General features: G+C 40.9%; 1 protein-coding gene across 1 annotated transcript in view; it reads right to left on the bottom strand.

The window, feature by feature from the left end:
* Positions 1-13,423, bottom strand: part of CDS1 (CDP-diacylglycerol synthase 1) — a 50,969-nt gene extending 37,546 nt beyond the window's left edge. The window contains exon 1 of the mRNA XM_039845644.1: positions 12,827-13,423. Coding sequence (XP_039701578.1) covers positions 12,827-12,943 — 117 coding nt within the window. The 5' untranslated portion in view covers positions 12,944-13,423. The remainder of the gene's footprint in view (positions 1-12,826) is intronic.
* Positions 13,424-15,300: the final 1,877 nt, after the last annotated feature.

Below are 15,300 nucleotides of genomic sequence, written 5' to 3'. Positions count from 1 at the left end.
AGTGCCTGGGGATTTAGAACGTTCAGGAGTCTCAAACGAAGCCCTTAGTAGCGCCCCTTTTGACTTTCTTCATCCATAAAATGGAAGCATTTAATATAATGCTGAAGACTTAGTGAAGTCAGAGAAGTGAGCTATTACTATGATTGAATCAAGTCTTCCAATTCCTCATTAAGTGGCTTACCAAGTAAAATTTTAGCTTAAGGGGAATATTTTCAGTTTTCATAAATCAATAACAAGCTTTTGTTTACTAACTATAACTTTCTTACAATTACGAAATTAAATGTCATTATACCCAAATGACAAATGAAACAGACATGTCTAATTCCCACCATGACACTGAGAGTCCGTTGGCCCTAAAGCAGTTTAAATGGAAAGAAAGATACTGACTTAATAAACCACCAGATAAAACATTCCCTGAAAATGTCAGGGTACCTGCTGTCAGTCTGACATGCCAGGCAGGTCTTTGACAATGGAACCCATCACTTTTTTTCTTTTCCATGCTCCTCTTTTTCTCACCAATAACCCAGAACGTTGCAGGAGTGGTGGGAGTGGTGATGGTCTCCACTAGATGGTGACTAATGGAAGTGGCTCCATGAGACGACATCACCACGTTGCAGAAAATGAGTGCTAGACTAGGAATCAGGAGCTGCCAGTACTAATTCTACCTCTACTCTACCCAGCAGAGTAACAAAGGGCAAATCACTCAACCCTGAAAAAATTCAGCCTTTGGTTTCCTCATAAAATGAGAGCATTGGACCAGAATTCAAATTGCGCTCCTCAAAACACTATGCTTTCAGTGAGCCACTTCAAAGTCCACTTGTCAAGAATGGTGATGCGTCATAACCCTCTCCTCCCACCCTGAAGAAACCTGTCCTGCTTTTAATTACTTAAGCTTCTGGTTTCTACTTTATATACCATAGAGAAATGCAAAATGAAAAAAATTAAGATTTAACTAGGCTTCTTCAATTTCATTCTAATAACTAAAGAATGATGGCATTTTAGAACAATTTTACTCAGCTACTGGAATTAGTAGCAGAGACTTTCGTGTTTCTGCATCTCTTGTACAGATCCTGTTATGAAGAGGCCAGACTTGACAAGGAAAACAAAAGTGTGACTAGAGATCATGGAAAGAAGGAAGTAGTACTTTAAAGATCAACTGATCAACTAGAGTCATGCGGCTTGTGCATGCTGAATGAAGGTACTCAAGATGTTTAAGAAAACCAAATTAGGATCTTCTTCTCAAACCCATAATTTAAAGACAATAATCCTCCACTTTCCATTGTAAGTCCATGTTCTCCTACCACCTACCAGGTGATCTCATGCACCCTCATAGCCTCCTTTCCATCTCTCTATAGACTCATGACTCCCCACAAACCTGTGTCTCTACCTCCCAGCGTGCCATCTCTAGTGAGTTTTCCCCAGCACCACCTGAAATTCAACATAAGCAAACTGACCTCTCTTCCATACCAAACCTGCTGCCCCTTCTGTATGTCCTACTGAGGTGAAGACACCACCACCATACAGGAAACCAATTAACTCCCATCAGAAACCTGGCTATCAACTTAACTCTTGCATCTTCTTTGACCAAAGGACATTCACTTCGTACCAGGACTGTCATTCGTCTTTCCCCCATGTCCATCCTCGCCCACTGTTACTACCCTTCCTCAACATCCTCTCCCCCGTACCTCAGCACCTCATCCCCCTGCCCTCCATCCTGCCCTCTCTATTTTATTTTCAACATAAAAAAATAATCTTCCTAAATTGCAGATCTGATCTTAACACTCCCCAGCACAAAAACACAAGAAAAAGTCAAATTACTTTGCATTGCTTATACTGTTGATGACGGGGCGCTGCTCCTCCGGCCACTCTTTGGTGACACCCCTGTTTTTGCACCATGTCATTCTCTCTCTTGCATCCAGATGTTTGTTCTATCTACAATACACGAATTATACATTCTCGCTCTTGCCTACATCCTGGTTCCAATCCTCCCTTCTCCATTCCTCTAACTTGGCTACTGCTCTCTCATCCTCTGACCTCAGCTTCAAGGTCACTTCCTTTAGAAATGTCTTCCCTGACCTCCAGCTCCAGGTTAGCTGCTCTTCAACTGTTTCCACAATATCCCTACTTTGTACCTATTAGTCTATATTCAAATTATCTCTTGCTTGTCTGTATTCTCTAGTCATTCACAAACTGTGAGAAGAGGAAATATCATCCACTGGCCTCACTCTTGAATCCCAGGAAGGCAGCAGAGGACCTTGTACAGTGGCTGGCGTTTATTAAGCGATACATAAATATGTGTTGAATGAGCTGAGTCTGTCAACTCATGCTAACATTTAAGATTAAAATAAGTTCCCATTTGTTCTTGCTAGCTAAGTAGTCTTGACCAAGTCATTTAGCTTGGGACTTCAGTTGTACTTACGTAAAATGAGGACTGACTGACTCTTTTCCAAATATAAAATTATAATGAAAATATGTCTGGTAAATGATGGCTTAAAGTTAAATACAAGTTTCTTTATCATCTTTTAAATACAATTCCTACAGGGAAAGTGTACTTAGAAAATAAGCAAAGGCATTTTACAAGTATAGATTTATTTATTCTTCACATTACCATAGAGGTAGGTAAATAATCGCCTCTGTTTTGTAGGTGAAAAAAATTTAGGCTCAGAAAGATTAAGTAAAGTGCTCACATTTACACAGTTCTGAGTAATGTAGCTGTGATTTGAAACCATACTGGAGGGAAATTAAAATGGCGATTCTCTCCCAAATTGATCTACAGACTCAGTGTAATCCCAATAAACGTCTCTACAGGTTTTTTTATTTTTATTTACGTTTTTTTTTGTAGAAAATGTTCGAGCTGATTCTAAAATTTGTGTGAAAATTCCAAGGACCTAAAAGAGCCAAAATAGCCTGGAAAAGAGATCAAAGTTGAAGAACTTACACTACCTGTTTTCAAGAGTTATTACAAAGCTGTAATCAAGCTGTGTTACTGACATAAAAGAAAAAAATGATCCATGGAAAACAGAATAAGGAGTGCAGAAATAAAACCACATAAATATGGTCAAATGATAGTCAACAAAGTTGAAAAGGTAATTCAATGGACATGAAACAAGTGGATACTCACATGCAAAAAAAAAAAAAAGGATCATAGGCATTTATATAAAACTATAAAACTTTTATAAAATCTTTATAACCTATAGTGTATTAGGCAAAGATTTCTTAACTATGATTCATAAAACAAAAAACTGATAAACAGAACTTCATTAAAATTAAATTTTTCTGCTTTTCAAAAGGTACTGTTAGAATAAGAAAACAAGCCATAGACTGAAAACATATTTGCACATATTTCATCTATTGCATATGAAATAAAGGTCTTGCATTCAGAATACATAAAAAACTCTCAAAATTCAATTTAAAAAAACAACTAAATTAAAATACATAGGCAAAATATTTTAACAGTCATTTCACCAAAGGCAATACACAGACGGCAAATAAACATATGAGAAAATGTTCAACATCATCTGTTATTAGGGAAATGGAAAATCAAAACCACAAGAAGATACTACTACACATCTATCAGCACGGCTAAAATTTGAAAACTGGACATACCAAGTGATGGAAGAATGTGGAGAAACTGGAACTCTCTTACGCTGCTGGTGGAAATGGAAAATGGCATACCACTTTGGAAAACAGTTTGGCAGTTTCTCAAAAAGTCAAACACGTGTCTACCATATGACCTAGTCATTCCACTCCTAGATTACCTGGCCAAGAGAAATGAAAGTATACAGCCACACAAAGACTGAACGCAATGTTCATGGCAGCTTTATTTGTAATAGCTCCAAATTGGAAATAGCTCAAATGTTCAACAGGGAACAGGACTAACTGGGCTACAACGGTACAATGGAATAATATTTGGCAATAAAAATGAGTGAACTATTGATGCCGCAACAATACGGATGTCACAATAATTATGCTGAGCAAAAAAAGCCAGACAAAATGTACATATAGTATGTATACGTATATGTGTGTATACATACATGTTATGAATAGTATTTCACCTATATAAAATTCTAGGAAACACAAATTATAGTGCCAGAAAGCAGATCAGTGGTTTTCTGGAGGTGAGGAAGGAATTACAAAAGGGCAGGAACAAACTCGATATGCTCTTGATTGTAGCGATGAATTCATGGGTGTATACATGTGTCAAAATTTATCAAATTGTGGAGTTTAAGTGTGGTCAATTTAACATAAGTCATTTATAGCTCATGCTGACTCCTGGAGAGCGACAGGAGCCAGTGGTCAGGAAAAAGAGGATTAAGGTGCTTGCTTCCTAATAGTGGAGACTGAAAAGACAAGAACAAGGGCATGAGGCTCCAGTCCATTCAGATGATGGCTTCGAAGAAAAGTCTCTGAACTAATGAAGGTAAAAAGTGGTTTAGAAGTCAACAAACGATAATATGTTAAATCACTCATGTTTTCCACCTCCTTTATACCTGGTCCTCCCAAATGTGAGTCAGACAACCAAGGTGGTTTCTCCACTGTGGGTGCCTTGAGATTCACACTGATCCCTGTATCTAGTTCAGCATTAAAATTGTAACCAAGCAAAAAGAAACCCTCAAATGACAAAGAACTCTGTGCCTAAAAGGAGGAGGCCTTTCCAAAATTTTGAAGCTAAATGGTTCCCGCCTGAAAAAGCACTAGGTTATATTCCCAATTTCAGCATTTTCTCTCTGTTCCTTCATTGTTTCCACAGACACAGATTCCTTCCTTTTCTTCCAGGACAGGAAGTGAACAGAGGACAGAAACTGTCTCTGTCTGTGCCGGAGAGGGGAACTAAGCTGGTTTGTTTCCTAGTGAGTCAGCAGTGTTGTGAACCAGGAGTGGAGTGTAGATGTCTTCAAGACCACTGCGATGATGATGATAAAAGATCAAAGGATTTATTAACAATGCATTCTATAGATAGGTTATCTCAGGGATCAACTCTATGGTCCTATCCTACACTTATTATGACTGATAAAGCCTCCTTATCTTTTTCAAATTTGAACTGAGAAGGAAAAGATTGGTCCTCCAAATCTTTCTCTGCAGCCCTGTTCTAATCCCCACTGAAGGAAAGAGGTGATTGGATGGTCGGTCCACTGTACCACCAAACTAGTCTGATCAGGCATTACATCATATAGTGGATCCCAATGCAGGGATCAGAGAAACCCAATATGTGCGTCAGCAGCACATAAAATGCCTTAAGTAAAAGGCTAATGTGATTAGTCAGTCACCCATTTAAAATCTTCCAAGGGCTTCCCACTGCACAGATCCAACCTCCTCTGACTCTCAAGGCTGGACTCTCGCCCATATGCCCACCCTGACACTTCATGCTCTGCAGAACTGAACTTCCTGTATTGCCCAGAGTTAACACAGTCTTGACCTCTCAACATTTTGCTGTTTGTAACACTTTTCCCGTGGAGTCTGGATATGCTGACTAGTATTTAGTCTTAAGGTCAACTTAGATATCACTTCCAGAAAACCTTTCTTCAGGGAGCCTGTCATAAGCAAAATAAGTCCCCTCCCTCGACCCCTATTATATCCATGTCTTAATCAAGGAATCTGTGAATATGTTATGTCACAATACAAGGGAGAATTAAAGTAACATGGAATTAAGTTTGCTAATCAGCTAACTTTGAGATGGGGAGATTATACTATATTATCCAGGTTAATTTATTTAATATAATCACAAGGGTCCTTAATAGTGAAAAAAAAGAGAAACAAGTCAGTTAGAGATGTGATGACAGAAGCAGGGGCCCAAATGATGCTAGCTTTGAAGATGGAGGAAGGGGCCGCAAGCCAAGGCATACAGGCAATCTCTAGAAGCTCCTACAGACATTTTGGCAGCAACTGGGAAAATTAGAATATAGACTGTAGATAAGAAAGTTACTAGCAAATTTTTAGATATAATAAAGGCATTGTGGTTCCATAGGAGAATGTCTTTAACAGAAGCCTGATTTCATATCAGGAGTGAAGGGCCATGAGTTCTACAACTTTTTTCCAAATGGTTCACCAACAAAATATTTGCATATACATATATGGCAAGATACAGCAAATTTGGCAAATTCTTCAGAGTTGTTAAATCTAAGTGCTGGATGTGTTGATGATCATTGAACTAACCTTTTAAATTTTATATGCGATTAAGAACTTTTATAATAAAAAGCTCGGAAAAATTCAAAGCAAAACAACATACTGTTTGGGGATACAATACATAATAAACCTATCAAGTGAGGGAAGGAAATATTGAGAATAAAATTCAAGCTGAGATTACCTAGGTGGTAAGGGGTTCCTTGTATCATGATCCTTTGGTACTGAGTCCATATTTATCAATAGCAATATAAATTATTATAAGTAGTACCACATGCAAAATTCCAGGGTCACCATCTTCACTGAACTCTACATGAGCTGTGTTTCAGAGTTGTTCAAAGCCTCAACCCAGAAACAGTTCATGTACAAACGCAGTAAGGGGGTAAAAAGAAAATAAAAACCATAACCTTGAAAGAGTTGTGAGTCTAATTTCGTTTTCCAGATTTGAATTTTTGTATTTCAAAGTAAAATACTAAACTCCAGATAGGTTTAATCAACATTTGCTTCCCCACAGCACTATATTGTTTTGAAATAACCTGCTTGGAGTAGGAAAGTAGCAGTCAGCCCAATCTTAATTGCCAAAGTGTTTGGCCCCACCTGGGCCAACCAGATGATGAGGTCAGTTTGGCTTCACCGGCCTTTCACAAAGCTCTTAAACACCTGGCCACATATCCTGGAAATAAAGGGGACTGCGAGCATAGTCAGGAAGCCTAAAAGTGGTACTGTGTTCCTAGCCACCACATTTGCAACAAGCAGCTTTAAATTTCCAAAGTGAGGAGCTCCTCGCATTGGACTGGACTCTTGTTTCTCCCTTCCTGTGCATTCTCATCCCAATTTTACATTTAAAAGAAACCTTAAAAATCTTGGTAGTTCTGACAAAGTCTTATGCAAACAAACACCATGACAGGACAAGAAAAATAACTTTGACCTCTCCTTGCAGATAAGAAAATAAACATAAGATAACTAAACTTGGCACACCTCGGGCATGATCACCAACCAACCAGTCATTAATGAAATGAGTTTCTCTGCTTCTGTGGAGTCACTTTAAAATGTGACACCATTTCATTAAATAGGTTCCAAGACATCTCCCAACTAAGCAAATCTAAGTGTGAGCAGCTATAAAATAAAAACTAATGACTTCTTCGCCTAATTAATCATAAAATAAGTAAGAGAATACGAAAACAATTTTATTTGATTTAAATCCATGTGCCTGAAATCACAGAATTAAAGATTTTCAACAAAAAGTTTCTAGCCAAATTCAGAAAGGCCAGTATAGTTCAAAAATCACACAAAGTAGTAACCGTAAAAAAAAAAAAAAAAAAAAGTTCCTAAGTAAATATTCTAATTAACTTTATAAATTTAGGACCTAATTTTCCTTTACATTACTGTACTCAGAAAATTTGGGGTATATCCCAGCTCTAAATACTGTGTGACCTTGGGAAAGGAATGTAGGTTTCCAAACAAGTTTTCTCAGGTGTCAACTAAGTCTCTTTCTCTTGGACACACAATTGTGAAAGAGATTCAGACTGGTGTTACGTATATGTGAGTATTTTGCAAACTATAAATTGCTTTATTATCTTTATTCCAATGACAAGGAGAAAATTCTGAGACCTTTTAAATTAAAATGAGAGCGGTCAGAGAGTGATAGAAAGGGACAGAACAGTTAGCCAGTTAATGACCGTGGACCAGCTCTGACAAAAGACTGTTCACATCCCCGTTTTGCCTGTTGAGACTTTGGATTAATTTCCAGGTGGCTATTTCCGCAGATTATTTGAACCAGGTACCATCTAACACCAGGAGCCTCTATTTGTTGTTTACAATTGGGCTTTCCAGACTAGCTAATGTAAATTCTTTCAGGTGGTTCACTTCTTTCTTTCTTCTCTCTTCTATTTGATGTAAAAATACTTGCAAACTCCAAGACATAGACATGTTGTCTTTCCTACCTAGCCATGCTGCTGGTGGTATGGACTCCATGCTCCAAGACTGAACATTTTTGCTAGCAACGGCCTACTAAATGCTTTCTTTTAAAGACTTTCAGCTGTGGAAGTTAAAAATTTTGTTTGAACCATGAAGTTAAAGTCCACAATCCAAGATATTAGTATATTCTTCTATTAGTTGTTGAGCAACAAACAAATCCTGGCTTCACCCATTTTTCTCAATGTACAAAGAGCTACAACAAAGGTGACATGCAATCAGAACTTCAAATATAATAGGTACCCAACAACAATTTACTGAATACACAGAACCAAGCCAAGCCTCACAAAATGTCTGTAAATTCTTAAATGACCTATTTTCCTTATACTGAATTAAAACCTGTATTTTTTAAAGACGGCCCAAAACAAAATAGTTAAAAGAAAACAAGCATACAAAACCTCCATATTTAGCTATGCTAACCACGAAAAAACATGTGAAAGTTTGTTTTACAAAAAAAGCATATACATATAAGCATAAATAAAAAGAATAAGTATCCTATACATGTATATAATTTTTCTTTATGAGATAATTTTCCAGAGTAGGACTACTTTTTAATCGTCCCACTTTTCCCTAGTACATTTATGACAAACGAAATATTATATGTATCAAAAAGTCCACTGCATCCAAAGCTTGATATAGCTGATGACATCCTATGGTATAATTTCTCAACATATTAAGAAAATAAGCTGTTTCAAGTCAAGATCACAAACAGTAAATAAAAATTCATGTGGTAACACCAGGATATTCTTTAGAATTCCCAAGTATAATATAAAGGATACTTTAAAGACCTGAGGAGGGAGAGAGAGAAATGGTAGATAGGTAGGTAGGTAGACAGACAGACACAGACAGACAGACATTGGGTTGAACTACATTGTTTCTAAGATCCTTTGAAGCTTTGTGGTTCTGAGACCCTGCTTCAGTGAGAAAATTGAAAGCATCAGTTAAACACTTTGTTCTTCCTTCCAGTGCTTTTCAAAATGTTTCTGCATCCACTCTCCATTCTTTCCTTCCTTTCCTTGGATGCCCCAATCATCTGTATTGTCCACACCATGCCTGCTTTTTCCCCCCTAGGGCCTGTCCCTCCTCATCAGCATCTTCACTCACATTTGACTTCTTTCACACAAATTTCTATCCTCCCTCCCTTGAAAAAGGAAAATTTCATTTGATCCTTCAGTCCTCTCTAGCTACTATCCTGTACTGCCTTTTGTTGACACTTCCTGAAAATAACTACCAAAAAATCTCACCTCTCACATTCTTCAACCTAAACCCTGGTTTCTACTAAGATCTTTTGCTGAACTGTGCTCCATGCCTCACCCTCATTCCTAAATACTATTGATGGTATCTTCTAAGCCAGGGGTCCCTAACTCCCAGGCCTCAGACCTGTACCAGTCCATAGCCTGTTAGGAACCAGGCTGCACAAGAGGAGGTGAGTAGCAGGGGAGCGAAGCTTCACCTGTACTTGCAGCCACTCCCCAGCTCCACCTCAGATCATCAGGCATTAGATTCTGGGTTCTGGTGCCAAAAAGGTTGGGGAACCACTGCTCTAAGCAATCTGTTCTTCTCTAGCTCCCAGGACCTCATTATCTTGCTTCCTTCATCTACCCCCTGCTCTAAACATGGGCACCTCCCAAAGCTCTGTCTTCAGTTCCCTCCCCTCTCTATCCAAATCAAAAGTCGACATGTCCAGATCTGACCTTTCACTTCAGTTTCCATCACCACCCTGAACCACCTCTCTATTTTGAAGAATCACACCCTGTCCATACCAGCTCACCCACTCTCACTCCCAACCTGCAAAACTGCCCCCAAATGTTTGCTTCTTTTCTAAAACTCTTAAGTTATGGATGAAAATATGTCTCTCAGCACGTCTTATTTTATTGGTCTTTGGTCACCTTAGTCTAGATCCCATCGCCATTATGTAACATATATATCCTCTCTCTCAAGCCCTACACCACTGCCCCTACTAGACTCACTCCAAGCTCTCATCATTTCTTATCAATAGCATCTGCCATACACTCCTATCTGGATTCTTTGTGGCAAGTCTCTCCCTCTTCCAACACTTTCTCCAGACTGCTGCTATAGTGATAAGCTTAATGCTTTTGCAAACACTTCCCAGTGACTTCCTAAAGTCCATGGACTAAAGTTTAACCACCTTCAAAAGACTCTGAAGCTCTCAATTCCATCTCCCAAATATGCAGTTTATGCTCCAGGATTACCAAACTAATTTCAGGCCTCTGAACCTAGAATGCTGACTCAAGAAACACCTCCACATGCCCTTTGCCTAGTATGTTCCTTCCCCAATACTTATCTACCTGGTGAGTCCCCTGACATCTTTTAATTCCCAGCTCAACCCTCACCTCCTCTTTAAAGCTTTTTCTGTGTTGTTGTTGTTTTTTTCCTATGTAGAGTCCCACTACACCCTAGATGTGAGCAACGAGCCTTGTTCAGACTTCTAATAAATCTAACTCATATGTGTCCTAGGGAGTTCTTTGAGGGAGTGGTCTTGTAATCTCTCAGGTATTACTCCAGCATGTAAAAACTGGGAACATTCCCCAGCAAGTAAGAATCACTTTTCACTTTCTAACTCTCCAGAGCCTTCTCTCAGCATAAGTCTCCAGGTCCTAAACAATGAGAATGTCACATTAATAACGCTATTAAAAAAAAAGACTACAAAGCGGCATGAGTGTGTACTGTAATAGCATAATATGATATACCTTCTCCACTTCTTATATTCTCAGCTTGAAAAGAGAAGGCACTTACAGAGTATAAATGAACCAAATATTAACCAGCCTCTGATTTTAAAATAGCCCTTGATCTGGAAATACATGTGCATTCAAATATACACCCTGATAAGAAAGGACAGGATAGAGTTCAATGTCTCAAAGCTTGCTAAGTCGAGTTCCTTGTGATAAACTCTAAAAAGTACAGCACTATTTTAGACACGGTTTGAAAATTCTCATGTCTAAGAAATCCTAACAAAACAGGTTACCTAGGGCAATGCCTACCCTCAGAAAACAAAATACAGCTGGATATGTGTTAAAGAAAACCAACATGGCAGCATTTTTAAATAAACAAATAAATACACAGTGAGGTAACCCAGTCACAGATAGCTAGAGATAACAGCATTGTGTCAAATCAAACCACAGAAATAGTTTTCATTTTAAATACATTAGGGTGTTAAGAAATTAAATTAATTCAAAAGTTATATTATGCATGACTTCCTGAACATGTTTTCTTTTATTAAAACCTTGTTAGCTTCTTCTGGTTAAGGAAGTTGACATGAGGAAGCTGGTATTTTCTTGGTTCTAAACTATACTCGTGCTAAAAGAAAACAAATCCTAATCTAATTAATTTTTGGTTTAGTTTCCAAGGCAGTTTTCATAAAGACTATTCTCAGCCCACTGTTACCAGCTTTGTAACATTAACCTTCAGTAGCTGGAAACTGTTATATTTTGTGTAGTTCCTTGACACATGTTCTATCAGACTCATTTTATTCTACCTGCTATCAAAGGTAGGAAAAAAGTAAAGGAGATGTCATCTCATTGATTCTAAAGTTTCATTCCTGAAATCATTGTTAAAATTAAATTTATTATTTCATGATACGGTGTGACATGCTTCAGCCAGGGCTTTGTAACTTGGGTTACATCAAGTTCATCAACATCAAGTTCCATGTGGAACCCTCCCCAAATCAGAACTGCCAGTGAGTCTTAGCAACAGTACAAACCAGAAGAGAGGGAATCAGGAAACAGGTTCTAGTTCCTGGGGCTTGACATTAGGCAATCCACTTCACTTTTGTAATTCAAACTTCAATAACTGCTTCCAAAAAAGAATGCTTCCAGTAATAGTTTAAGTGCTTTGAGCTTCTAAAAATAAATGGAATTTTATTAACAGAAGATTTTATAAAACGATCTATTCTCTGGCCCAATTACCTAAACCATCCAGTCCAAAAGGTAATAAAACTGCATTGTTTTAAAAAATTCCTACTTGCACCGCTGCATTATCGAATTAGCCTACCGCTGAATCTCTGTCGACCTTTAAGCAGAATAGTGGTATAACATCTACTTATTCTTAAATGTGAAGCAAGGGTAATCCACAGAAAGGGAGTTAAAAGTCCTCATGAATTAACCTGTCAGGTCAAATGAAATCTACTGGTAGACAGAAGAACTGCACTGTCTGCGGTGGACTCAAAAGAAGCAGGATTACAATTTTGTCACGTGTATGATACTCCCAAATCTCTAAAATCTATCATAACTAAAAAGGACAGAGGAAAGTGCTCATGGCGGAGCGCCAGAAAACAAGCCTCCAGCCTCAGGATCCAATGACATGTTGGAACTGAAGGTGTTTGTCCTAAGTTTAGTCCTTATTAACTTTTTTCTTCGGCCGAGAAGGTGTGAAGTGGCAGCTAGCTCATAGGATGCCAGGTTCCATCCAGATTCTAGCATAGGTCCCAGATCCCGTGGAGGGGGAGGGACTGGAATGGGAAGAAACTAAATTGTAGTCAAGGTGAACCATCCAGCCATCCCGGCAGCGGCCGCGGTCATCTTGGGAAACGCACCATCACTGGGGTCCAGGTTCTCGACCCAACTCAAAGAAGGAGGAAATAATGCCAGGCTGGGAGGAAGGCACGGCAGGCACACAGCTTCACCTGCATTCCGTGGGCCCCACCCTTGTTCCCAGGTGTCTTGGCCCAAACCAGGACCCAGCCCGGGCGTGCGCCTCTTGCGGCTCTACTTACTTTGTCACTGGTGCTCTCGGTTTCGTGGTCGCCGCCGGCCGCCTCTCCCTCGCGTGGTGGCGGCACCACCGCTCCCCCGGGGCCGGGGCAGCCTCCCCGGTGTCTAAGCTCCAACATCTCCCGATCCCGAGCTGCCGTGGCGGCCTCCAGCGCCCCGAAACCTGAACTGCTCGAGGGGTTTCGCTGGCTGGCAGCCCTTCACCCCGCAGCCGCGCACCAGACGTCCAGCAGAGCGGCGGCCGCTAACACGCCTCCACCTTGGAGGCGTCGCCGCCGCGCCAGGTCACCCCCAAAACGGCATCAACGAGCGAGCGCTCGAGGACTCCTCCAGCGAGCGCGGCTCGGAGGACTCGCTCAGGGTGCGTGCGGGCCCGAGCGGAGAAGGCGGGGACTCCGCGGAGCGCGGCGCGGCAGCCGGTTACCAGGTGTGCGTCTGCACGCAGAGGGCCAGGTGGGAAGAGAAGAAGGGGCGGGGAGAGAAGAAGGAAGCGTGACCCGATTTAGCGCTTCGCCGGGCGCCCGCCCCTTGGGCCCGGCCTCTCCTTGCCCCGCCTCGGGACTCAGCCAGGGCCGGCCCCCCCTACACCTTTCTCCGGGTTCCTGCCTCCCGCAGCCAGGTCACGCGCCGCAGGCCCCGCCCCGCCCCTCCCCTCTGCGCTGCACTGCGGTTCCCACAGCCCCGCCTCTCCCCCCCCACCTCCGGAGGAATGACGTCACGAGCCCGCCCCACAGCTCCGCCTCCGTCTCTGCGCGCACACAGGTGGGCGATTTGAGGAAAGGTGAGAATTGCGCGGGCTGGAGAAAAGGGGAGGAGCAGGGAGGTTCAGGAGAAATGTGCATCGTGCTCGGAAATGAGGAGACAGAACTTATAGACTCGTTACCGAACAACTGGGAGGGCTGAAAGACTTCTGGTAGATCGATATTGACAGCACTCAGCACTACCCCTTCAAAAGACTCCACGGCCCCATCAGCTTTACACACTGCGGCGTGTTGGAGGTTCGGAGGCGTCCAGAAGCAGAAACTTGTCTAGCAGGACGGACTCGTTGACTTCGCGGCATTCTAGCCCAGTGTCACCACCTTGGAAATAGGAGATGCGTTTGTTCACTGGCCAATTTCAATCACAAACCCAAGCTCTGTCTCCAAGAATATAGAGTATTCAGTCTCACAGAATTTACTGCCTAGGTTCCGAAGAGAGAACCCGGACCCTAAGATTCTGTGAGGTTCAATTGCCAACCAATTAATCTCGGAGCATTCATGGACCTTGGGCTGCTAAAGCTGGAACAGGAAGGGCACAAGGATCGCATTTAATTCCGTTCCAAATCCTGTTAGAAGGTGATTAGTTTTCTTGACATGTATTAGCCACCTGGTCATTACTGAGAAGCTGACAAATGTTTTTTGTGTTTTTTTTTGTTTGTTTGTTTGTTTTTAAAAGAGAGCGAGGCCTCTTTTAAACAGGACAACAGTCAGGAAGCCACGCTTATAGAACTAAATCTACAATATGAATTTCTCCAAGTCATTACTGAAACATCTAAAATAAGTAATGTTTTTCTGAAAATTTAATAACAGGCAAAAACAAAAAGTCAAAGTAGGACGCATTGAAAAGCAGAGCACTAGGATATCATTTTACTTCACCAAACAAATCTTTAAAGCTCTGCGTTCAAATTGAGTCACCACATTTTCAAAAGGATATAGAGAAATGAATGAATCTAATGGGGGAAGAAACAAAAAGATAAAGATATGAAAAAAATCCATTTGGATAATGGTCATTTTTGAGTGATTTTCCTTAAGGAACAGAAGACCATGGAGGGGGACTAGGTTAATCAGTTGTCCTCCATTTCTTTGGAGGACTGGAAATTAAGGATTATTACCTCATTGTCAAGAACGTAAGGCTGGGGAGGCTGCTGAAGGCAGTAGTGGAGTTTCCATCTCTGGCTCCCTCACCCCACCCACTGAAAAGGGGCACTAAAAGTTCACCACAGGTCTATTCTAACTTTCATGGAAGTTAAGTCTGAGCTCTAGTCCCACCAATGCCACTAATTGGCTTTGTGGCCTTAGGTAAGTCATTAAACCTCGATGTTCCCATCAGTAAAATGGACAGCAAGGAGAATGCTGTGGTCCCTTCCAGCTCATAGATGACTCAGCAACGAAAGCTTCCCTTTATCAGAGTCCAGCCCTTCCTTTCCTCCATGCCTCAAGAAAAAGGGATCTAGCATAGCAAGGTGCCAGAATGGTTTCCTCCATCTCCCTCCCCTAGTCAGCCCAAAAGCTCCTTTGACTTTCTTGACTCTATTTGCTACAGGAGAAAAAAAGATAGTGAGAAAAGTGGCAGGAAGTAACAACAGAGGACATAAGTGCCTGACAGAAGAATTAGTATCCCTTGACGCAGGAAAAGTGAGAACAGTGCCAAGACTGCCAAAATAGAATGGTTTACTACTTTATTTCACCCTTCTTTAAGTTCTGCCTACTTACTTCCT

This window comes from Pteropus medius, unplaced genomic scaffold (assembly GCF_902729225.1).
Source record: "Pteropus medius unplaced genomic scaffold, Ma_sr-lr_union100, whole genome shotgun sequence".
NCBI lineage: Eukaryota > Metazoa > Chordata > Mammalia > Chiroptera > Pteropodidae > Pteropus > Pteropus medius.
This window is presented reverse-complemented; position numbering and strand designations above follow the sequence as displayed.